At 46.8% G+C, this 25,748-nt stretch overlaps 1 protein-coding gene across 2 annotated transcripts in view; it reads left to right on the forward strand.

The window, feature by feature from the left end:
* The first annotated feature begins 1,596 nt into the window (after positions 1-1,596).
* The window catches only part of LOC147112754 (5'-nucleotidase domain-containing protein 1-like), a 32,733-nt gene continuing 8,581 nt past the window's right edge, over positions 1,597-25,748 (forward strand). The window contains exons 1-2 of one of the 2 annotated variants that reach the window (XM_085997361.1): positions 1,597-1,809; positions 24,126-24,217. In XM_085997361.1, coding sequence (XP_085853487.1) covers positions 1,633-1,809; positions 24,126-24,217 — 269 coding nt within the window. In that variant the 5' untranslated portion in view covers positions 1,597-1,632. The remainder of the gene's footprint in view (positions 1,810-24,125; positions 24,218-25,748) is intronic. The other variant, XM_085997360.1, reaches the window with a different exon arrangement.

Consider the following 25,748-nt stretch of genomic DNA (forward strand, 5'->3'; position numbering starts at 1 on the left):
CGGCTCGTGCCCCTGGCCTACCAACGGACACTATGTCTGACAGGGTTAGGGGGGCGTTCTTGTGGCCGGGGCGGCTGCGATGATTAAAGGGGAGGTGCCAGGCGGCCAGCACCTGCCCCCACTTCCTGCGGGGTGGCGGCCTCGATTGGTCAGCCAGGCACTCCTCTTGAGTGCTGGGATCTTATGCTGGCACTCTGCTCCCTGGTAGCCCAGCTGGGCCGTGATGAAGCCCATCCTCGTGGTGAAACCCCACCCTCATGGTGAAGCCCAACCCCGGGGTGAAGCCCCCCGCCGTGGTGAACCCCTCCTTCTGGTGAAGTGACCCTCCTGTGGAGAAGCCCCCCCCCTCTGTGGTGAAGCCCCCCCCCGTGGTGAAGCCCCCCCCACCCCCGTGGTGAAGCCCCCCCCCACCGTGGTGAAGTCCCCCTCCCCCCGGGGTGAAGCCCCGCCCCCCCGGGGTGAAGCCGCCCCCCCCGTGGTGAAGCCCCCCCGCCCCGTGGTGAAGCCCCCGCCCCGTGGTGAAGCCCCCCTCCGTGGTGAAGCTCCCCCCCCCGTGGTGAAGCCCCTCCCGTTGTGAAGCCCCCCCGTGGAGAAGACCCCCCCCATGGTGTAGCCCCACCCCGTGGTGAAGCCCCCCACCGTGGTGAAGCCCCCCACCCCCCGTGGTGAAGCCCCCCCGTGGCGAAGCCCCCCCCCGTGGCGAAGCCTCGCCCCTGTGGTGAAGCCCCCCCGCCGTGGTGAAGCCCCCCCGTGGTGAAGCCCCCCCCGTGGTGAAGCCCCCCCCCGTGGTGAAGCCCCCCCCATGGTGAAGACCCCCCCCGTGGTGAAGACCCCCCCGTGGTGAAGACCCCCTCGTGGTGAAGCCCCACCCCCCCGTGGTGAAGCTCCCCCCCCAGTGAAGTCCGCCCCCCCCCCGGTGAAGCCCCCCCCCCGGTGAAGCCCCCCCCCCACGGTGAAGCCCGCCCCCTGGTGAAGCCCCCCCCCGTGGTAAAGCCCCCCCCCGTGGTGAAGCCCCCCCCCGTGGTGAAGCCCCCCCCGTGGTGAAGCCTCCACCACCCCCGTGGTGAAGCCCCCCCCCGTGGTGAAGCCCCCCCCCGTGGTGAAGCCCCCCCCCCGTGGTGAAGCCCCCCCCCCCGTGGTGAAGCCCCCCCCTCGTGGTGAAGCCCCCCCCCGTGGTGAAGCCCCCCCCCCGTGGTGAAGCCCCCCCCCCGTGGTGAAGCCCCCCCCCGTGGTGAAGCCCCCCCCGCCCCGTGGTGAAGCCCCCCCCGCCCCGTGGTGAAGCCCCCCCCCGTGGTGAAGCCCCCCCCCCGTGGTGAAGCCCCCCCCCCCGTGGTGAAGCCCCCCCCCGTGGTGAAGCCCCCCCCTCTGTGGTGAAGCCCCCCCCCTCTGTGGTGAAGCCCCCCGCCTCCATGGTGAAGCCCCCCCCCTGTGGTGAAGCCCCTTCTTCCAGTGGTGAGGCCCCGCCCCCAGTGGTTAGGCCCCGCCCCCCAGTGGTGAAATCCAGCCCCAGGTGCACAGGCCCCGCCCCCATGTGACGAGGCCCCGCCCCCAGATAGAGAAGCCCCGCCCCCAGATAGCGAAGCCCCTCCCCCAGATGAAGCCCCTCTCCCAGGTGAAGCTCTGGCCCGCCCCATGTTGACGCGGTGCTGCACGCAATCCTGTGTTGCCGCAGACGGCAGGGCGGAGGGATCCGCGGGCCGCCGTCTTCACGCCGCCATGGCCGAATACTTCTCGCTGGCCGACTGCGACGTGATCGGCTTCGACCTGGACCACACTCTCTGCCGCTACAACGTCGGCAACACCTTCTCGGTGAGTTCAGAGCGGGCCCGGCATCGCGGCGCCTCCCTCGACCCCGCTCCGGGGGCAGCCCCAGAGCGCGGCCACCACACCAGGGTAGAGCCGGCTCCCTGTGAGCGGGGTACCCGGGGCGGGCGGAGGGATGCCCCGGTCAGCAGGCCGCGGAAGGCGAAAGCCCCCCTCGGACCGTCTCCGCACCGCGCCAACCCGCGGCACAAATCAATCGGCGGGGGGCCCGTCCGCTCCCGCCAGCGGATCACCTGTGGCCACTCGGCCCCAGCGCTCAGCCCCGATTACTGGCAGTGAGCAAGTGCTTCACTTCAGCAGCATCCTCAGCCTGGATCACAGCATTGTAAACCCCCCCTCACTGACTGTAGGTGAGTGTGAGATTATAAACATCCTCCCCCCTCATTGACTGTAGGTGAGTGTGAGATTATAAACATCCTCCTCCCTCACTGACTGTAGGTGAGTGTGAGATTATAAACATCCTCCCCCCTCATTGACTGTAGGTGAGTGTGAGATTATAAACATCCTCCTCCCTCACTGACTGTAGGTGAGTGTGAGATTATAAACATCCTCCCCCCTCATTGACTGTAGGTGAGTGAGATTATAAACATCCCCCCCTCACTGACTGTAGGTGAGTGTGAGATTATAAACATCCCCCCTCACTGACGGTAGGTGAGTGTGAGATTATAAACATCCCCCCTCACTGACTGTAGGTGAGTGTGAGATTATAAACATCCCCCCTCACTGACGGTAGGTGAGTGTGAGATTATAAACATCCTCCCCCCTCACTGACTGTAGGTGAGTGTGAGATTATAAACATCCTCCCTCACTGACTGTAGGTGAGTGTGAGATTATAAACATCCCCCCTCACTGACTGTAGGTGAGTGTGAGATTATAAACATCCCCCCCCCTCACTGACGGTAGGTGAGTGTGAGATTATAAACATCCTCCCCCCTCACTGACTGTAGGTGAGTGTGAGATTATAAACATCCTCCCTCACTGTAGGTGAGTGTGAGATTATAAACATCCTCCTTCCTCACTGACTGTAGGTGAGTGTGAGATTATAAACATCCCCCCCTCACTGACTGTGGGTGAGTGTGAGATTATAAACATCCTCCCTCACTGACTGTAGGTGAGTGAGATGATAAATATCCTCCCTCACTGACTGTAGGTGAGTGTGAGATTAGAAACATCCCCCCTCACTGACTGTAGATGATTGTGAGATTATAAACATCCCCCTCACTGACTGTAGGTGAGTGTGAGATTATAAACATCCCCCCCTCACTGACGGTAGGTGAGTGTGAGATTAGAAACATCCTCCCCCCTCACGGACTGTAGGTGAGTGTGAGATTAGAAACATCCCCCCTCACTGACTGTAGGTGATTGTGAGATTATAAACATCCCCCTCACTGACTAGGTGAGTGTGAGATTATAAACATAAGAACATAAGAAGTAGGAGCAGGAGGAGGCCATACGGCCCCTCGGGCCTGCTCCGCCATTCAATAGGTTCATGGCTGATCCGAATCTAGACTCGCGTCCACTTCCCTGCCCTCTCCCCGTAACCCCTAATTCCCTTATCTGCTAGGAAACTGTCTATCTCCATTTTAAATTTACTTAATGTTGCAGCTTCCGCAGCTCTCTGGGGTAGCAAATTCCATAGATTTACTACCCTCTGAGTGAAGAAGTTTCTCCTCATCTCTGTTTTGAAAGGGCTGCCCCTTATTCTTAGATTATGCCCCCTAGTTCTACTCTCACCCATCAGTGGAAACATCCTCACCGCATCCACCCGATCAAGCCCCCTCACAATCTTATATGTTTCGATAAGATCGCCTCTCATTCTTCTGAACTCCAATGAGTAGAGTCCCAACCTACTCAACCTTTCCTCATACGTCAACCCCCTCATCTCCGGAATCAACCGAGTGAACCTCTGAACCGCCTCGAGAGCAAGTATATCTTTTCTTAAATATGGAAACCAAAACTGCGCGCAGTTTCCAGGTGTGGCCTCACCAATACCCTGTATAACTGCAGCAAGACTTCCCTGCTTTTATACTCCACCCCCCTCGCAATAAAAGCCATGATTCCATTGGCCTTCCTGATCACCTGCATACTAACTTTTTGTGTTTCATGCACCAGGACCCCCAGATCCCTTTGTACTGTAGCACTTTGCAGTTTCTCTCCATTTAGATAATAACTTGCTCTTTGATTTTTTCTGCCAAAGTGCATAACCTCACACTTCCAACATTATATTCCATCTGCCAAATCTCTGCCCACTCACTTAGCCTGTCTATGTCCTTTTGCAGGTTTTTTATGTCCTCCTCACTCACTGCTTTCCCTCCCATCTTTGTATCATCGGCAAACTTGGATATGTTGCACTCGGTCCCTTCCTCCAAATCGTTAATATAGATTGTAAAGAGTTGGGGTCCCAGCACTGACCCCTGTGGAACACCACTAGTTACTGATTGCCAGCCCGAGAATGAACCATTTACCTAACTCTTTGTTTTCTGTTAGATAGCCAATCTTCCACCCATGCCAGTATATTACCCCCAATCCCGTGATTTCTTAGCTTGATCAGTAATCTTTTGTGTGGAACCTTGTCAAATGCCTTATGGAAGTCCAAATACACCACATCCACTGGTTCCCCTTTATCCACCCTGTATGTTACATCCTCAAAGAATTCGAGCAAATTTGTCAAACATGACTTCCCCTTCATAAAACCATGCTGACTCTGTCCCATTAAATTATGTTTATCCAAATGCTCTGTTACTGTTTCCTTAATAATGGACTCCAACATTTTGCCAACCACAGATGTTAGGCTAACTGGTCTATAGTTTCCAGCTTTTTGTCTACTTCCCTTCTTAAATAAGGTGTTACATTAGCAGTTTTCCAATCTGCCGGGACCTTTCCTGAGTCCAGGGAGTTCTGGAAAATAATCACCAATGCATCCGCAATCCCTACCGCCACTTCTCTCAAGACCCTAGGATGTAGGCCAACAGGTCCGGGGGATTTATCCGCCTTAAATCCCATTATTTTACTGAGTACCATCTCCTTAGTGATTTTAATCGTGTTTAGCTCCTCCCCCCCCCCCCCCCCCCCCCCCCCGCCATTGCCCCCTGTTTGTCCAGTGTTGGGATATTTTTAGTATCCTCTACTGTAAAGACTGTAGGAGTGTCGGTCACTCACTGACTGTAGGTGAGTGTGAGATTATAAACATCCCCCCTCACTGACTGTAGGTGAGTGAGATTATAAACATCCTCCCCCCTCACTCACTGTAGTTGAGTGTGAGATTATAAACATCCTCCCCCCTCACTGACTGTAGGTGAGTGTGAGATTATAAACATCCTCCCCCCTCACTGACTGTAGGTGAGTGTGAGATTATAAACATCCTCCCTCACTGACTAGGTGAGTGTGAGATTATAAACATCCCCCCCATCACTGACTGTAGGTGAGTGTGAGATTATAAACACCCCCCATCACTGATTGTAGGTGAGTGTGAGATTATAAACATCCTCCCCCCTCACTGACTGTAGATGAGTGTGAGATTATAAACATCCTCCCCCCTCACTGACTGTAGGTGAGTGTGAGATTATAAACATCCTCCCTCACTGACTGTAGTTGAGTGTGAGATTATAAACATCCTCCCTCACTGACTGTAGGTGAGTGTGAGATTATAAACATCCCCCCATCACTGACTGTAGGTGAGTGTGAGATTATAAACATCCCCCCATCACTGACTGTAGGTGAGTGTGAGATTATAAACATCCTCCCTCACTGACTGTAGGTGAGTGTGAGATTATAAACATCCTCCCCCATCACTGACTGTAGGTGAGTGTGAGATTATAAACATCCCCCCCCATCACTGACTGTAGGTGAGTGTGAGATTATAAACCTCCTCCCTCACTGACTGTAGGTGAGTGTGAGATTATAAACCTCCTCCCTCACTGACTGTAGGTGAGTGTTAGATTATAAACATCCTCTCTCACTGACTGTAGGTGAGTGTGAGATTACAGGAAACTTTGGTTTAGCCGGAGGTTGTATGTTCGGAAACCTCGATCTACCGGCAGAAATCAGGAGCCGTTTTGTTCGGTTTTTTTTCTTCTCGTGGCTTCGTTTTCAACAGTCGGGCTCTGGAAAGCCTCTCTGAAGCTGTTGCTAAGCTACAGAGACGCTTCCAAGGTACGGGCTGACTGTTTACAAGCTGTTGCTAAGCAACAGTGTTTGTTGTCAGATACGGAGATGAAAACCTCCGTATGCTTCAATATTAACTTTGTATGTCCGGCAGTTTTGATAGATCAGCAACAGCTCGGTCCCGTCGGTGCCGGAAATAACAAAGTTTCCTGTATGAACATCCTCCCTCACTGACTGTAGGTGAGTGTGAGATTATTAACATCCTCCCCCCCTCACTGACTGTAGGCGAGTGTGAGATTATTAACATCCTCACTGACTGTAGGTGAGTGTGAGATTATAAACATCCTCCCCCCCTCACTGACTGTCGGTGAGTGTGAGATTATTAACATCCTCCCCCCTCACTGACTGTAGGTGAGTGAGATTATTAACATCCCCCCTCACTGACTGTAGGTGAGTGTGAGATTATAATCATCCTCCCCCCTCACTGACTGTCGGTGAGTGTGAGATTATTAACATCCTCCCCCCTCACTGACTGTAGGTGAGTGTGAGATTATAAACATCCTCACTGACTGTAGGTGAGTGTGAGATTATAAACATCCTCCCCCCTCACTGACTATAGGTGAGTGTGAGATTATAAACATCCTCCCTCACTGACTAGGTGAGTGTGAGATTATAAACCTCCTCCCTCACTGACTATAGGTGAGTGTGAGATTATAAACCTCCTCCCTCACTGACTATAGGTGAGTGTGAGATTATAAACATCCTCCCCCCTCACTGACTGTAGGTGAGTGTGAGATTATTAACATCCTCCCCCCTCACTGACTGTAGGTGAGTGTGAGATTATAATCATCCTCCCCCCTCACTGACTGTAGGTGAGTGTGAGATTATTAACATCCTCCCCCCTCACTGACTGTAGGTGAGTGTGAGATTATAAACATCCTCCCCCCTTACTGACTGTAGGTGAGTGTGAGATTATTAACATCCTCCCCCCTCACTGACTGTAGGTGAGTGTGAGATTATAAACATCCTCACTGACTGTAGGTGAGTGTGAGATTATAAACATCCTCCCCCTCACTGACTGTAGGTGAGTGTGAGATTATAAACATCCTCCCCCCTCACTGACTGTAGGTGAGTGTGAGATTATTAACATCCTCCCCCCTCACTGACTGTAGGTGAGTGTGAGATTATAAACATCCTCACTGACTGTAGGTGAGTGTGAGATTATAAACATCCTCCCCCCTCACTGACTGTAGGTGAGTGTGAGATTATAAACCTCCTCCCTCACTGACTAGGTGAGTGTGAGATTATAAACATCCTCCCCCCTCACTGACTGTAGGTGAGTGTGAGATTATAAACCTCCTCCCTCACTGACTATAGGTGAGTGTGAGATTATAAACATCCTCCCCCTCACTGACTATAGGTGAGTGTGAGATTATAAACATCCTCCCTCACTGACTAGGTGAGTGTGAGATTATAAACATCCTCCCCCCTCACTGACTGTAGGTGAGTGTGAGATTATAAACATCCCCCCTCACTGACGGTAGGTGAGTGTGAGATTATAAACATCCCCCCTCACTGACTGTAGGTGAGTGTGAGATTATAAACATCCCCCCTCACTGACGGTAGGTGAGTGTGAGATTATAAACATCCTCCCCCCTCACTGACTGTAGGTGAGTGTGAGATTATAAACATCCTCCCTCACTGACTGTAGGTGAGTGTGAGATTATAAACCTCCTCCCTCACTGACTGTAGGTGAGTGTTAGATTATAAACATCCTCTCTCACTGACTGTAGGTGAGTGTGAGATTACAGGAAACTTTGGTTTAGCCGGAGGTTGTATGTTCGGAAACCTCGATCTACCGGCAGAAATCAGGAGCCGTTTTGTTCGGTTTTTTTTTCTTCTCGTGGCTTCGTTTTCAACAGTCGGGCTCTGGAAAGCCTCTCTGAAGCTGTTGCTAAGCTACAGAGACGCTTCCAAGGTACGGGCTGACTGTTTACAAGCTGTTGCTAAGCAACAGTGTTTGTTGTCAGATACGGAGATGAAAACCTCCGTATGCTTCAATATTAACTTTGTATGTCCGGCAGTTTTGATAGATCAGCAACAGCTCAGTCCCGTCGGTGCCGGAAATAACAAAGTTTCCTGTATGAACATCCTCCCTCACTGACTGTAGGTGAGTGTGAGATTATTAACATCCTCCCCCCCCTCACTGACTGTAGGCGAGTGTGAGATTATTAACATCCTCACTGACTGTAGGTGAGTGTGAGATTATAAACATCCTCCCCCCTCACTGACTATAGGTGAGTGTGAGATTATAAACATCCTCCCTCACTGACTAGGTGAGTGTGAGATTATAAACCTCCTCCCTCACTGACTATAGGTGAGTGTGAGATTATAAACCTCCTCCCTCACTGACTATAGGTGAGTGTGAGATTATAAACCTCCTCCCTCACTGACTATAGGTGAGTGTGAGATTATAAACATCCTCCCCCCTCACTGACTGTAGGTGAGTGTGAGATTATTAACATCCTCCCCCCTCACTGACTGTAGGTGAGTGTGAGATTATAATCATCCTCCCCCCTCACTGACTGTAGGTGAGTGTGAGATTATTAACATCCTCCCCCCTCACTGACTGTAGGTGAGTGAGATTATTAACATCCCCCCTCACTGACTGTAGGTGAGTGTGAGATTATAATCATCCTCCCCCCTCACTGACTGTCGGTGAGTGTGAGATTATTAACATCCTCCCCCCTCACTGACTGTAGGTGAGTGTGAGATTATAAACATCCTCACTGACTGTAGGTGAGTGTGAGATTATAAACATCCTCCCCCCTCACTGACTATAGGTGAGTGTGAGATTATAAACATCCTCCCTCACTGACTAGGTGAGTGTGAGATTATAAACCTCCTCCCTCACTGACTATAGGTGAGTGTGAGATTATAAACCTCCTCCCTCACTGACTATAGGTGAGTGTGAGATTATAAACATCCTCCCCCCTCACTGACTGTAGGTGAGTGTGAGATTATTAACATCCTCCCCCCTCACTGACTGTAGGTGAGTGTGAGATTATAATCATCCTCCCCCCTCACTGACTGTAGGTGAGTGTGAGATTATTAACATCCTCCCCCCTCACTGACTGTAGGTGAGTGTGAGATTATAAACATCCTCCCCCCTCACTGACTGTAGGTGAGTGTGAGATTATTAACATCCTCCCCCCTCACTGACTGTAGGTGAGTGTGAGATTATAAACATCCTCACTGACTGTAGGTGAGTGTGAGATTATAAACATCCTCCCCCTCACTGACTGTAGGTGAGTGTGAGATTATAAACATCCTCCCCCCTCACTGACTGTAGGTGAGTGTGAGATTATTAACATCCTCCCCCCTCACTGACTGTAGGTGAGTGTGAGATTATAAACATCCTCACTGACTGTAGGTGAGTGTGAGATTATAAACATCCTCCCCCCTCACTGACTGTAGGTGAGTGTGAGATTATAAACCTCCTCCCTCACTGACTAGGTGAGTGTGAGATTATAAACATCCTCCCCCCTCACTGACTGTAGGTGAGTGTGAGATTATAAACCTCCTCCCTCACTGACTATAGGTGAGTGTGAGATTATAAACATCCTCCCCCTCACTGACTATAGGTGAGTGTGAGATTATAAACATCCTCCCTCACTGACTAGGTGAGTGTGAGATTATAAACATCCTCCCCCCTCACTGACTGTAGGTGAGTGTGAGATTATAAACCTCCTCCCTCACTGACTAGGTGAGTGTGAGATTATAAACATCCTCCCCCCTCACTGACTGTAGGTGAGTGTGAGATTATAAACCTCCTCCCTCACTGACTATAGGTGAGTGTGAGATTATAAACATCCTCCCCCTCACTGACTGTAGGTGAGTTGTGAGATTATAAACATCCCCCCCCATCACTGACTGTAGGTGAGTGTGAGATTATAAACATCCCCCCCCATCACTGACTGTAGGTGAGTGTGAGATTATCAACATCCTCCCCCTCACTGACTGTAGGTGAGTGTGAGATTATTAACATCCTCCCTCACTGACTAGGTGAGTGTGAGATTATAAACCTCCTCCCTCACTGACTAGGTGAGTGTGAGATTATAAACATCCTCCCTCACTGACTAGGTGAGTGTGAGATTATAAACCTCCTCCCTCACTGACTATAGGTGAGTGTGAGATTATAAACCTCCTCCCTCACTGACTATAGGTGAGTGTGAGATTATAAACATCCTCCCCCCTCACTGACTGTAGGTGAGTGTGAGATTATAAACATCCTCCCCCCCTCAAACAGTGTTGGGATTCCAGCAATGAAACCAACCTTGTCAGCACTACATTCACAGCACAGAGTCTGGCCACTCGGCCCAGCTGCTCACTGCCATCGCCGTTCTTGTCATTTCCGATCCCTGGATCGGTGTTAACAAACAAAGCCGTATTCCACCTCTCTCCCTTCGCTGTGCACACTCTCGATAAAACGCTAAAAATACATTTCTGTGTTGCTTGCTTTGCCTCCACCTGCTCATTTCAGGCAAACTTTTGACCGAATTGGATGTAAAGATGAGGGAGGGAGTGAGGGACATGCATTTCTTCAATTCATTTCACATTCTCTGGGAGCCCCACGCTTCATTTGCAGCGATTGAATTATTTTTGCAGTGCACTTGATCACAGCAAGCAAGTTGCACACCGCAAGGTCACACAAACGGCAAATGAGACCAACGATCTGTTCTGAGGATGAGGGATAAATGTGGGTTAAGACTGCTTCGAATAGTGCCATGTGCACAAGGCTTAGATTGGAACTCAAGCTGAGATTTTGTCCTCTTGACAGATCTTCCTCATCCCCGGGAGATGGGACTCTGTGGGTGGAGAGTTGCGCTGTATGCCCAACATCCGGCCGCTGAATGCCCGTGAAATTCTTGCGCCTTGTAAAAGCGTAAGAGTTTTAAAAAAATAGAAAAATAAAATTTTATCACTCATTTATACATTAAAAACCCTCTCCAATAAGATAAGTTTATTTTTAGCCCCGTTAAAACATACAACTTTTTTCCCAAAAATTAAGTTTTTTGTGTATTTTTTAAGTGATCCCCATTCATACTTTCGAGGTGTCCATACGTACGGAACGTCCATAACTATGAATGGGGATTCCCTTCTTTTATTGGTTGGGCCGGCCCACATGACCCCAGGGGCGCTTGCGAAGCGCATGCCCCTCCCGGGATTCATGGACCTCTGCCTGCGCGGACCCGGAGAGGCCCAGGAGCACGAGTGTCCGTACTTCCCGGGCCACCAGGTAAATGTGTAGATATTTTACAGGTCGGAGGCAGCCTCCGATCGCAAATGTTGGGCCAATATCTCCTTATGTGGCTCGGTCTCAAATTTTGTTTGAAAATGCTCCTGTGAAGTGCCTTAAAATGTTTTACTACGTTAAAGGCACTATATAAATACAAATTGTTGTTTGAAACATTTTTTCTTGATTACTTTTATATATGCAACAGATCTCTTGCAAAATTAGTTATTATGGTGTCAATTTAAGAAGAACTAGATGGATATCTGATTAGCAGGGCCATTATTCTACGGTGCTTAAATATGTCGGGTTCTGTTTTTATTTCATGGAATTTTGGGGATTAAATTCTGGTATTTCATTCAGTTATAATTGGGTCCATTGGTTTGTTAGGATATGGGATTTTTGACTGTTCCTTGATTGCCTCCATTTTTATGTGAAGGCTGGGAATTGATGGGGGGATGGTGCTTGCTGAGCAAGAATGTGATTAAAGGTTATAAGTAGTCCAAATGGCTTGTTGCAGCAATTGAATTGTTGAAATCTGTTCAGAAACTTGCATTTTCAATGACCTCTGAGACATTTTATGCAAAATTGCAATAGTCGTCAGCAAATTGCTCGACCCATGTTTTTTGTAGAATTTTGTGGGAATTAGCGTGGTATGTTGTGCCTCAAAAAATTGCTTGTCCTGGTTGTCCAGATAATTCTAGGCTCAGATCATTAGTTAGTACATAGGGGAGAATGGTGTTATAGACTAGGAAGTGGCACCTGCAGGGAAACTGCCAGCATTAAATAGTGAACATATTACCAAAGATAGATAACCTGAATTTTTGCTTCATTGTAAAATATGATCACCTCTTTTCTATTTATTGCATTTGGAATAATCAATCAGGAATACAGTATGATTGACATTATACAGTCAGTGATTGCTGGAGTGTTGGAACGGTAGGGTTCATACCTGAAGCAGACATCATAGATGTCTGCACACAGTTTGTAGCCAGAAAGGTACTACATCATTTATATCACTTATGGGTTATTGTTTTAGTGGGGGGTGCGGGGGGGGAGGGGGCAGCAAACAAACTTGACTTTTCTAAAGTGCTATCTATTTTCAAAGAAAATAACCAGAATCTCCCCTTCTCTAATGTGTGCTGTTGAATTCCTGTTTTCATAATGCAGCAGCAGTGGAGCTTGTTTCCAGGCAACACAGCAAGCAGACTTTATGGGAGAGAATATGAACCCCTTCCAAACACTTGCAGTATTTATGGACTGGTGCATGCGAACATATTATTTAGAGCCGTGCCCCACAAGCTACATGCAAAATATAAGTGACGTGCAACCATATTTTAAGATCATTATTATGGTGTTATACTCTTGCATATCTGAAGTCCTTTTGTAGGAAATGTGCAATGTATCATTAAAGGGTACTAATTTTTAGACTCCTATTACATTACTGAGCATCTACCTTGGAGAGGATTTTGAGGTAGGACTGAACGCAACAAGTTCTCATCGCAATCTACCAGAAGAGTAATCAGTCGTTTATTGTTGCTTTGAAGTTGAATGCTTATTTCTTGCAAGAAGCAACTTTTGTGTTGGAAGTAGAGCAATTGTTCCAAGTTAGAATTGTCTCCTTCAGGGTTACGCAGTAGCTGTATGATTTATAGATCACGAGCATTAAAATTTACAGGAAACTTTCGATTTACCGGCACCTAAATAACCGGAAATCTCGGTTAACCGGCAAAATGCAGGAGTAGGTTCAGGTAAGTTTTACTTCATATTGTACTTGCCTTCCTCGATCTGTTGCTGTGCAAGGGTGTGGCTGCAGCTGTTGCTAAACTACAGAGACGCTTGGAACTTGTGGCCATTGTTCTGCACTTGCAACAAGGTTTGTTGCTTTATATGGAGCTGTCAGCTCTCCGTATCTTTTACTATAGCTTTCGGTTATCCGGAATTTTTGATGAACCGGCACCACGTCAGTCCCGTCGGTGCCGGATAAAAAAAAGTTTCCTGTAACTTAATTTTTTTCGGCCAAATTTCTGTTTACGGTTTCCTAAATATCTTGTATGTTGGCAAAAGCAGCTTAAAGGGGCACTGCAATCCTGAAATTTTGTGCAAAAACATTCAATACCATGTGTGGTTCATAAACCTAAATGCATGTCAGTCATTCAATGACTGTTATTTAAGTGGTAAGATCTTCATATAGAAGTTTTAATGTGAAAATTTGTATTGTCTAGACTCTTTAAAAGGTAGTGGTATTGGAAAAAAAATTGCAGTTGACTCATGCATGTGTTGAGTACTAACGTCACTGTGGTAGCAGCTTAGGCGGTTCATACTATGGTGCTATAATCGTTTGCTGCCCTAACCTTCCTGATGTGGAGATGCCGGTGTTGGACTGGGGTGGACAAATGTGAGAAGTCACACAACACCAGGTTATAGTCCAGCAGCTTTTTTTGAAATCACAAGCTTTCGGAGCGCTGCTCCTTCGTCAGGTGAAGTGAAGAGATGCATATAGGCACAGCATATATAGTCAGAGAACACTGCCAGATGATTACAGGTAATCTTTCTAACTGCCCTTTATCCCACCTCGGCAGAGAGATAATCACAGCAATCAAAGGTGTGGATGGTGTCCAAACAGGTCAGTCAGGAAAACATTACATCAAAGAACAATGAGGTGGGGTCATCAGGGGTCAAATGTTGCAGATGCTGGGGTCTGTATGAAAAACAAAAAACAAACGAACAATATATTGCTGGAAATCACAGCAGGTCCGGCTGCATCTGTGTAGAGAGAACAAGCCAACGACGACTCGAGTCTGGATGACTCTACATCAGGTGGGGTTACATGTAGTGTGATATGAATCCAAGATCCCGGTTGAGGCCGTCCTCATGAGTGCGGAACTTGGCTATCAGTTTCAGCAGAGTGTGAGAGTTGATTGTTCCCTCGTGCAGAGTATGACACTCTCTGCTCTATTGTAGGAATGCCCTGATAGTTAAACCTCAGAAGACAACCCACTACTGCAGCAGTTTGAATTTTTAATTTTCCATACTATCCTTCCTTAAGTTCTTTGAGTGAGATTGCCATTCAGTGCTAGTTTAGCACTGAGGACCCTTGTACTGCCAAAGGCTCATTTCAGACCCTTGCAGCAGGCAGAGGGAAGAGTTTCATTCAAGTAGTCTGGGCTGGATTTGAATAAATGCAGGTTCCAGGAATGAAAGAACTGTGAGCCAACTTACTCTGACTCCTATTTGCATATAATGATTTTTGCTTACATTTCAAAGACCTGTTGATATGGGTGATTGGAGATCTATAGCTTGTTGTAGAACAGAGTGATCTTGGCAGTGCTGTGGCAAAGTGCATTTGAGCTTCATCATGCTTCGCCACATAAGATATAATTTCTAACCCATGATTCCATAAATGTTGAGATCGTGATCTTACAATTACTGTAGTGAAAAGGGGTAGATTTCAGAATTAAATATTTTTTTCTTTGGGGAAAAGAAATCAAGTATGGTGACTTTAGAAAATCTGTTTGGAAATTTAAGGATACTTTTCTTTATTCGTTTATGGGATGTGGGCGTCGCTGGCAAGGCCAACATTTATTGCCCATCCCTATTGCCCTTGAGAAGGTGGTGGTGAGCCGCCTTCCTGAACCGCTGCAGTCCGTGTGGTGTAGGTACTCCCACAGTGCTGTTAGGTAGGGAGTTCCAGGATTTTGACCCAGCGACGATGAAGGATCGGCGATATACTTCTAAGTCAGGATGATATGTGACTTGGAGGGGAACTTGGAGGTGGTGGTGTTCCCATGCACCTGCTGCCCTTGTCCTTCTAGGTGGAAGAGGTCGCGGTTTTGGGAGGTGCTGCCAAAGAAGCCTTGGTGAGTTGCTGCAGTTCATCTTCTAGGCATTCGCGCCACACAAGCTCCAACAAGCGAGAGTCTAACCACCGCCCCTTGACATTCAACGACATTACCATCGCCGAATCCCCCACCATCAACATCATGGGGGTCACCATTGACCAGAAACTTAACTGGACCAGCCACACAAATACGGTGGCAACAAGAGCAGGTCAGAGGCTAGGTATCCTGCGGTGAATGTCTCACCACCTGACTCCCCAAAGCCTTTCCACCATCTACAAGGCACAGGTAAGGAATGTCATAGAGTTATACAGCACGGATAGAGGCCCTTCGGCCCATCATGACCGCGCCGGCCATCAAGCCCTGTCTAATCCCATATCCCAGCATTTGGTCCGTAGCCTTGTATGCTATGGCATTTCAAGTGCTCATCCAAATGCTTCTTAAATGTTGTGAGGGTTCGTGCCTCCACAACCCTTTCAGGCAGTGAGTTCCAGACTCCAACCACCCTCTGGGTGAAAAAGTTCTTTCTCAAATCCCCTCTAAACCTCCCGCCCTTTACCTTGAATCTATGCCCCCTAGTTATTGACCCTTCTACTAAGGGAAAAAGCTCCTCAGCATCCATCCTATCTATGCCCCTCATAATTTTGGACACCTCAATCATGTCCCCCCTCAGCCTCCTCTGCTCCAAGGAAAACAAACCCAATCTGCCCAGTCTCTCTTCATAGCTGAAGCGCTCCAGCCCTGGTAACATCCTGGTGAATCTCCTCTGCACCCTCTCCAAAGCGTTCACATCCTTCCTGTAGTGTGGCGACCAGAACTGCACACAGTATTCCAGCTGTGGCCTAACCAGTGTTTTATACAGCTCCATCATAACCTCCTTGCTCTTATATTCTATGCCTCGACTAATGAAGGCAAGTATCCCATATGCCTTTTTTACCACCTTATCCACCTGCCGCCGCCTTCAGGGATCTGTGTACTTGCACACCCAGATCCCTCTGACCCTCTGTCTTGCCTAGGGTCTTACCATTCATTGTGTATTCCCTTGCCTTGTTAGTCCCCCCAAAGTGCATTACCTCGCACTTTTCCGGGTTAAATTCCATTTGCCACTGTTCCGCCCATCTGACCAACCCATCTATATCGTCCTGCAGACTGAGGCTACTCTCCTCGCTATTTACCATAATGGAATACTCTCCACTTGCCTGGATGAGTGCAGCTCCAACAACACTCAAGAAGCTCACACCAACCAGGACAAAGCAGCTCACTTGATTGGCACCCCATCCACTACCTTAAACATTCACTCCCTCCACCACCGGCGTACCGTGGCTGCAGTGTGTACCATCTATAAGATGAACTGCAGCAACTCACCAAGGCTTCTTCGGCAGCACCTCCTAAACTCGAGACCTCTTCCACCTAGAAGGACAGGGGCAGCAAGCGCATAGAAACACCACCACCTCCAGGTTCCCCTCCAAGTCGCACACCATCCTGACTTAGAAGTACATTGCCGATCCTTCACAGTCACTGGATCAAAATCCTGGAACTCCCTACCTAACAGCACTGTGGGAGTATCTTCACCACACGGACTGCAGCGGTTCAAGAAGGCTGCTTACCAAGGATATGCTACTGTAACTTGGATAAATATTCCCAACAGATCTACAGGTTCATACAATAAAAGAACAAATATTTTTGTCAGAATATTTGCCAAATGTTACTAAGCTGGAGTATATTTCTGGACACATGAATCACCGAATGAGACGGTATTGCAGTTTCTGGATCAGTATGTTGAGGAACCAACTAGGGAACAGGCTATTTTAGATCTAGTATTGTGCAATGAGAAAGGGTTAATTAATAACCTTGTAGTAAAGGGGCCTTTAGGGAAGAGTGACCATATTGGCCCAGAAATTCGGGTTGGAGGCTTCCCACGGGTGCAAGCCTCCGACCTGCACTTACCTAGCGCGCCGGCCGTTGAGCTGTGGGCCCACGTGGGATTCCGATCCTGGGCCTCCTCCAACTGCCGGCGCGCAGTACTTGCGTATCACAGGGGCGCAGTTAGTTCGAAGCGTCCCTTGGGATCACGTGGGCCATGGAGAGCCAATGGTAGCAGGGAATGCTTCATTCATAAGTTTGACAGGAAGAGCTGTCAAACCTATAAATACTATAAGCCCCAAAACATCACTAAAACTTCAAATAAATTTTTAAAAAAATCAACTTTTTAAAATAACTATAAATTACATGAAATAACTATCTTAAACAATAATTTAAATTTTTGAAAAAATTAATTACATTTTCTAACGGGGCTAAAAATAAACTTACCTTTTAAAGTATTTAAAAATAATAAACCTGTGGAAAAAATGTTTTAATTTTAATTAATTCACCACTTACCTTGTTAAAAGCAGGCCTTGTGCCTGCTTTTTAAAAGTGTAACTGCTGGAGACTTACCCTCCCGGAGAAACCTGCAAAACAAAGTAAGTTCGATGCGCACGCGCTGCCTGTCCGGCACACGCGTTGCACCTGTCAACCCCTTCTTTCAGGGGAGCGGAAGTGCTGGTTTTCAGCGCATGCGCCGTGCATGCACAAAACCGGCACTTTCGTTGGGCCTACGCGTGAGTACCCAGCACGTACTTACACGTTGGGACCTGAATTTCTGGGCCACTATGATAGAATTTTACGTTGAGTTTGAAACTGACTTAGTTAAATCCGAAACTAGGGTCTTAAATCTGAACAAAGCAAGCTACTTAGGTATGAGGGGCGAGTTGGCTAAGGTAGATTGGGAAACGACATTAAAAGGTATGACAGTGGACGAGCATTTAAAGAATTAATACATAATTTACAACAAATATACATTCCTTTAAGGCACAAAAAACCCCACAGGAAAAGTGATCCAACTGTGGCTGACAAGAGAGGTTAAAGATCGTATTAGATCAAAGGAAGAGGTTTATAATGCTACCAAAAAGAGTAGTAAGCCGGAGGATTGGGAGGATTTTAGAATTCAGCAAAGGAGGACCAAGAAACTGATAAAGCGAAAATAAATATGAGAGTAAACTAGCAAGAGACATAAAAACAGACTGTAAAAGCTTCTATAGGTATGTAAAAAGGAAAAGATTAGCGAAAGTAAATGTGGGTTCCTTACAGGCTGAGACAGGAGAAATTATAATGGGGAATAAGGAAATGGCTGAGAAATTAAACAAATACTTTGGGCTGGATTTTGCCAGCTGAGATGAGTTGGGGGGCGGGACTACTGCCTTCCAGGTTCTAGTCCCGCCCTCAGCGATGTCTGACAAACCCACGCTATTTTCCCTTGATTGGCCTCATACCGGCCAATTAAGGGAAAGCCGGTGACAGATGACGTCAACGTGTGATGCTTCATCTGTCAAATTTTTTGACCGATGGATTGTCAGCGTTTGACAGCTTTGAGAAGCTGTCAGACACTGCCAATCTCTGTTCTGAGGTGAGCCCTTGCAGCAGCCATTCTGTTCTCTCTGCCATTGAGACGAGGCACCTCCGGATCCTCAACGGTTGAAGCCTGCATAAAGAAGCAAAGATAAGGAAACTTTTTCCAACACTTTACACTCGCCTCTCATACTTACCTGTCCACACTTGCACCCATCACTCACCTCTACAGCTGACATTTCGACTCCTCTCATCCCCGCTGACCCTGGCGAGGTTCGCAGCCGTTGGGAAGCCCGCAATTGTAGGCGTAAGATGGGGAAAAGCCTCAAAACTGCCTGTTAACTACCTGTTAACAGACAGTTAATTGGCTCTAATCCCCTTCCCGCCTTGAGGAGACGGTTCCCTGCGCGACTCGGGGACCCGCCTCCCGGGAAGATGGCACGGAGGCGGGTGGGAGCGGGGTTGGTGCCCACTCCCAGTTTCTGCCATTCTCCCGGCAGTCCCGCCTCCAAAACCGCCTCCTCAGGGCTGGTAAAATCCAGTCCTTTGTGTCTGTCTTCATGGAAGAAGAAGCAAAAAACTTCTCGGAAATAGTGGACAACCAAGGGCCTAGCGAGAATGAGGAACTGAAAGATATTAGTATTAGTAAAAAAGTAGTACTGGAGAAATTAATGGGACTGAAAGCCGATAAATCCCTGGCCCTGATGGCCTACATCCCAGGGTTTTGAAGGAGTTGGCTATAGAGATAGTGGATGCATTGGTTTTCATTTTCCAAAATTCCATAGATTCTAGAACGGTTCCCGCGGATTGGAAGGTAGCAAGTGTAACCCCATTATTTAAGGAGGGAGAGAGGAAACCGGGAACTACAGACCAGATAGCCTGACATTAGTAGGGAAAATGCTAGAATCTATTATTAAGGATGTGGTAACGACACTTAGAAAATAATAATAGGATTGGGCAGAGTCAACACTGATTAATGAAAGGGAAATCTGTTGGAGTTGTTTGAGGTTGTAACTAGCAGAATAGATAAGGGGGAACCAGTGGATGTGGTGCCTTTGGATTTTCAGAAGGCATTCGATAAGGTGCCACACGAGATTATTAAACAAAATTAGGGCTCGTGGGATTGGGGGTAATATACTTGTATGGATTGAGGATTGGTTAACGGACGGAAAACAGAGAGTAGGAATAAATGGGTCATTTTCGGGTTGGCAGGCTGTAACTAGTGGAGTACCACAAGGATCAGTGCTTGGGCCTCAGTTATTCACAATCTAGATGAGGGGATCAAATGTAATATATCCAAGTTTGCTGATGATACAAAGCTGGGTGGGAATGTAAGTTGTGAGGAGGATGCAAGGAGACTTCAAGGGGATATAGATAGGCTAAATGGGTTGGCTGGCTGTAACTAGTAGGGTACCGCAAGGATCAGTGCTTGGTCCTTAGCTATTCACAATCTACATCAATGATTTGGATGAGGGGACCAAATGTAATATATCCAGATTTGCAGACGATACAAAGCTGGGTGGGAATGTAAGTTGTGAGGAGGATGCAAGGAGGCTTCAAGGGGATATAGACAGGCTAAGTGAGTGGGCAAGAACATGGCAAACGGAATGTAATGTGGAGAAATGTGAAGTTATCCAGTTTGGTAGTAAAAATAAAAAAGCAGAGTAATTTTTAAATGGTGAGTGATTGGGAAATGTTAGTGTTCAGAGGGACCTGGGTGTCCTTGTACACAAATCACTGAAAGTTAACATGCAGGTACAGCAAGCAATTAGGAAAGCAAATGGTATGTTGGCCTTTATTACAAGAGGATTTGAGTACAAGAGTAAAGACGTCTTACTGCAATTATATAGGGTCCTGGTGAGGCCAGACCTGGAGTATTGTGTACAGTTTTGGTCTCCTTACCTAAGGAAGGATATACTTGCTATAGAGGGAGTGCAATGAAGGTTCACCAGACTGGTTCCTGGGATGGGGGGATTGTCCTATGAGGAGAGATTGAGTAGACTAAGCCTATATTCCCGAGTTTAGAAGATTGAGAGATGATCTCATTGAAACATACAAAATTCTTACAGGACTTGACAGGGTAGATGCAGGGAGGATGTTTCCCCTGGCTGAGGAGTCTAGAACCAGGGGTCACAAGTCTCAAAATAAGGGGCTGGCCATTTAGGACTGAGATGAGGAGAAATGTCTTCACTCAGAGGGTGGTGAATCTTTGGAATTCTCTACCCCAGAGGGCTGTGGAGGCTCAGTCGTTGGGTATATTCAAGACAGAGCTCGATAGATTTTTGAATATTAAGGGAATCAAGGGATATGGGGATAGTTCAGGAAAGTGGAGATGAGGTAGAAAAGTGTAAGACGGTACAAGAGCAGTGGTCTACATTCAAGGAGATATTTCACATCTTTCAAGATAAATATATTCCACTGAGGTAAAAGGGGAGTAAAAGAAAAGACAGCCATCCGTGGCTTAGTAAAGTAATAAAGGATAGTATTCGACTGAAAACAAGGGCATATAAATTAGCCAAATCTAGTGGGAGGATAGAAGATTGGGAAGCATTTAAAAGCCAGCAAACAATAACTAAAAGATTAATTAAGAAAGGGAAGATAGATTATGAAAGTAAACTAGCAAAAAATATAAAAACAGATAGCTAGAGTTTCTACAGCTATATAAAAAGAAAAAGGGTGGCTAAAGTGAACGTTGGTCCCTTAGAGGATGGGACTGGGAAACTAGTGGTGGGGAACATGGAGATGGCAAAGACGCTGAACAAATATTTTGTATCAGTCTTTACAGTAGAGGACACTAAAAATATCCCAACACTGGACAAACAGGGGGCAATGGGGGGGGAGGAGCTAAACACGATTAAAATCACTAAGGAGATGGTACTCAGTAAAATAATAATCACAATAATCATCAACTTTATTGTCATTGTTAGTGCACAAGTGCAGTACAACGAAATGTAGGCTTGCGGCTCCCGAGAGTGTACATTTAGATTAAATCATTTAAACATTCAACATTCATTTGGCTTGTAATACATTAACATAAACATAATAAAGTGCATTGGCAGATGTGCAGGCTTTAGAGTTTATTAGTGGAGTTCAGTAGGATGACAGCCCTGGGAAAGAAGCTGTTCCTAAATCTGGTCGTTCGGGTGCGAATGCATCTGTAGCGTCTCCCAGATGGCAGGAGGGCGAACAGACTGTGGCTGGGGTGGGTAGGGTCTTTGATGATGGTCCGTGACCTCCGTAAACAGTGTTTCTGGTATATGTGCTCTATGGTCGGTAGCCGGGTGCCGGTAATGCGTTGGGCAGTTTTGACTACCCGCTGCAGGGCTTTCCGGTCATAGTAGCTACAGCTGCCATACCATACTGTGATACAGTTCGTCAGGATGCTCTCTATTGTGCAGCGGTAAAAGTTAGAGAGGATCAGGGGTGACAGGTTACACCCCTTCAGCCTCCTTAGGAAATATAGGCGCTGCTGGGCCTTCTTCACCAAAGAGGAGGTATTGAGGGACCAGGAGAGGTCTTCCGTGATGCGGACTCCGAGTGGGACTTAAGGCGGATAAATCCCCCGGACCTGATGGCCTACATCCTAGGGTCTTGAGAGAAGTGGCGGTAGGGATTGTGGATGCATTGGTGATCATTTTCCAGAACTCCCTGGACTCGGGAAAGGTCCCGGCAGATTGGAAAACTGCTAATGTAACACCCTTATTTAAGAAGGGAAGTAGACAAAAAGCTGGAAACTATAGACCAGTTAGCCTAACATCTGTGGTTGGCAAAATGTTGGAGTCCATTATTACGGATACAGTAACAGAGCATTTGGATAAACATAATTTAATAGTAAAAAGTCACACAACACCAGGTTATAGTCCAACAGCTTTATTTCAAATAAAGCTGTTGGACTATAACCTGGTGTTGTGTGACTTCTTACATTTATCCACCCCAGTCCAACTCCGGCATCTCCACACCATAATTTAATAGGACAGAGTCAGCATGGTTTTACGAAGGGGAAGTCATGTTTGACAAACTTGCTCGAATTCTTTGAGGATGTAACATACAGGGTGGATAAAGGGGAACCAGTGGATGTAGTGTATTTGGACTTCCAAAAGGCATTTGACAAGGTTCCACACAAAAGATTACTGATCAAGATAAAAAATCACAGGATTGGGGGTAATATACTGGCATGGGTGGAAGATTGGCTATCTAACAGAAAACAAGAGTTGGGATAAATGGTTCGTTCTCGGGCTGGCAATCAGTAACTGGTGGTGTTCCGCAGGGGTCAGTGTGCTGGGGTGCCAACTCTTTACAATCTATATTAAAGATTTGGAGGAAGGGACCGAGTGCAACATATCCAAGTTTGCCGACGATACAAAGATGGGAGGGAAAGCAGCGAGTGAGGAGGACATAAAAAACCTGCAAAAGGACATAGACAGGCTAAGTGAGTGGGCAGAGATTTGGCAGATGCAAGATAATGTTGGAAAGTGTGAGGTTATGCACTTTGGCAGAAAAAAGCAAAGAGCAAGTTATTATCTAAATGGAGAGAAACTGCAAAGTGCTACAGTACAAAGGGATCTGGGGGTCCTGGTGCATGAAACACAAAAAGTTAGTATGCAGGTGCAGCAGGTGATCAGGAAGGCCAATGGAATCTTGGCTTTTATTGCAAGGGGGATGGAATATAAAAACAGGGAAGTCTTACTGCAGTTATACAGGGTATTGGTGAGGCCACACCTGGAATACTGCGCGCAGTTTTGGTTTCCATATTTAAGAAAAGATATACTTGCTCTCAAGGCGGTTCAGAGAAGGTTCACTCGGTTGATTCCAGAGATGAGGGGGTTGACGTATGAGGAAAGGTTGAGTAGGTTGGGACTCTACTCATTGGAGTTCAGAAGAATGAGAGGCGATCTTATCGAAACATATAAGATTGTGAGGGGGCTTGATCGGGTGGATGCGGTGAGGATGTTTCCACTGATGGGTGAGATTAGAACTAGGGGGCATAATCTTAGAATAAGGGGCTGCCCTTTCAAAACTGAGATGAGGAGAAACTTCTTCACTCAGAGGGTAGTAAATCTATGGAATTTGCTACCCCAGAGAGCTGTGGAAGCTGCAACATTAAATAAATTTAAAATGGAGATAGACATTTTCCTAGCAGATAAGGGAATTAGGGGTTACGGGGAGAGGGCAGGGAAGTGGACGTGAGTCTAGATTCAGATCAGCCATGATCCTATTGAATGGCGGAGCAGGCCCGTGGGACCGTATGGCCTACTCCTGCTCCTATTTCTTATGTTCTTATCAGCCATGATCTTATTGAATGGCAGTGCAGGCTCGAAGGGCCGAATGGCCTACTCCTGCTCCTATTTCTTATGTTCTTATGTTACTCTCAAAATTCCATTCAAATAAATGAGAACTACAGACTACTTCACAAAAAAACCCAAAGCAAATTTGTTAATTCTGATTATGCTGCTGTGCACTTCATATTTATTGCCAGTAATCTGAGGCATTGAAACCGCATGAAGCTTGTCTGTAAAGAGTTGTCATAAATAGAAAGCAACATATTTTCATGGAGATTCAAGTTAGTGCTTCCTCTGTTGAAGAACACATTTGCACTGTGCACTTTGTTACATTGTAGAGGACACAATATTGCTCTCATTTATTGTAAACCGAAATTGTATTTTTTTGGAATTTTTCAGCTGATATATGATAGCTTTGCTCAGTTCTTAGTTGAACAGAAAGGCTACGATCGGGAACTGATGACCGTGTCTCCTGACAGTTGGGATTTTTGGTGAGTCCTTTCCTCTTTGATATTTCTTGTTGCAAAAAAGGGCAATTATTTTTTATAGTTTAGTGAACAACCAGAACTTTGGCTGAATCCAAATCAATACCAAGGCCCAGTTAGACTTTTTCCCCTCGCCCTTCAGCTCGAAAATCTTCTGCGCCGCAAATTGCTGGAAGTGCGAGCTGATAACGCTGCGGCGAGGTCAACAGGGCACCTGGGACCTTGGTGAACAACGGGACCAGCATTCTATCTCCTTAACCAACTTAAGGAAAGGAAGAAACTGAAGAGCAAAGCAGAAGGAAATCGCGTGAATTAGAGTCACATTCGGTACAGAAAGAGAAATAATGAGAAGGAAAGAAAGATTGGATTACGAAAGAAGAAAAAAGAGACTGAAGGGAAAAAATTAAAAATTTAAAAAACTTCCAGGATCAATTTACTACCTGCAAGAATGAGATTCTACGGTTTCAATTGTTTCCTTTCTGGGCCGGAGAGGTTGAGTGGCATTGCAGGAACAAATTATGTCATTAAAAGGGTCCTTACACTGTTAAGTACCAGCCCTAACTTTCTGCGGTGAATTTAATTCGTATTTACTCCGCCAATGCCGCAATTCTTTGAAACTCACAGGGAGCTTGACAGCGAGCTGCCGCTTTTGCGAGGCTAACAATGGAGCTGCGCAAATCGTCCAACAATTTGTGGCGATTTGCAACTTACAAGGGTATCTCTTTCTCCTCACAAATTGTAGGAAGATTAACACATTAATAACAGTGTGCGCATTAAACTCAACGTTATTTTCCTAGCAAATTCTGGGCCCAGCTTTGGCTCGATGGTGAACCAAATATATTTAGAAGCTTAAAGCTTTTTATATGGGTTTAGTGATGATAACTTAGTGTAAACTTTTCAACATTTACTAATTTTAGCAAAAAGGTAGATTCAACCTGCTTTATGCCTGCATCTAATTTTCATTAGAATTAACGAATTGCTCAAAATATATTGATATATTTAGTGTATGGTATTTGGACACTGAACAAACTTTTTTTTTTGTTTGCAATGTTGGTTGTAAGTCAATGCTAGAGGTAACAAATGCATAGATGAGGGTTTCAGCAGCAGGTGAGGCAGAGGCGGAGTCGGGCGATGTTATGGAGGTGGAAGTAGGCATTCTTGGTGATGGAGCGGATATATAGTTGGAAGTTCATCTCTGGGTCAAATACGACACCAAGGTTGTGAATGGTCTGGTTCAGTCTCAGACAGTTTCCAGACAGATGGATGGTTTCATCCAGTACTGGATGTTGGACAAACATTATGACGAATTCGAGACAGTGGAGGGGTCAAGAGAGGTGGGGGTGAGGTAGAGCTGGGTGTCGTCTGTGTACTTGTGGTATCTAACATTGTGTTTTTGGATGATGTCGTAGAGGGGCAGCATGTAGATGAGAAATAGGAGGGGGCCAAGGATAGATGCTTGGATTCCAGAGGTAACGGTGCGGGAGTGGGAAGAGAAGCCATTGCAGGCGATTCTCTGACTACAATTAGATAGATAAGA

This window comes from Somniosus microcephalus, chromosome 9 (assembly GCF_052327205.1).
Source record: "Somniosus microcephalus isolate GS21.2 chromosome 9, FLI_Smic_1.0, whole genome shotgun sequence".
Classification (NCBI taxonomy): Eukaryota; Metazoa; Chordata; class Chondrichthyes; order Squaliformes; family Somniosidae; genus Somniosus; species Somniosus microcephalus.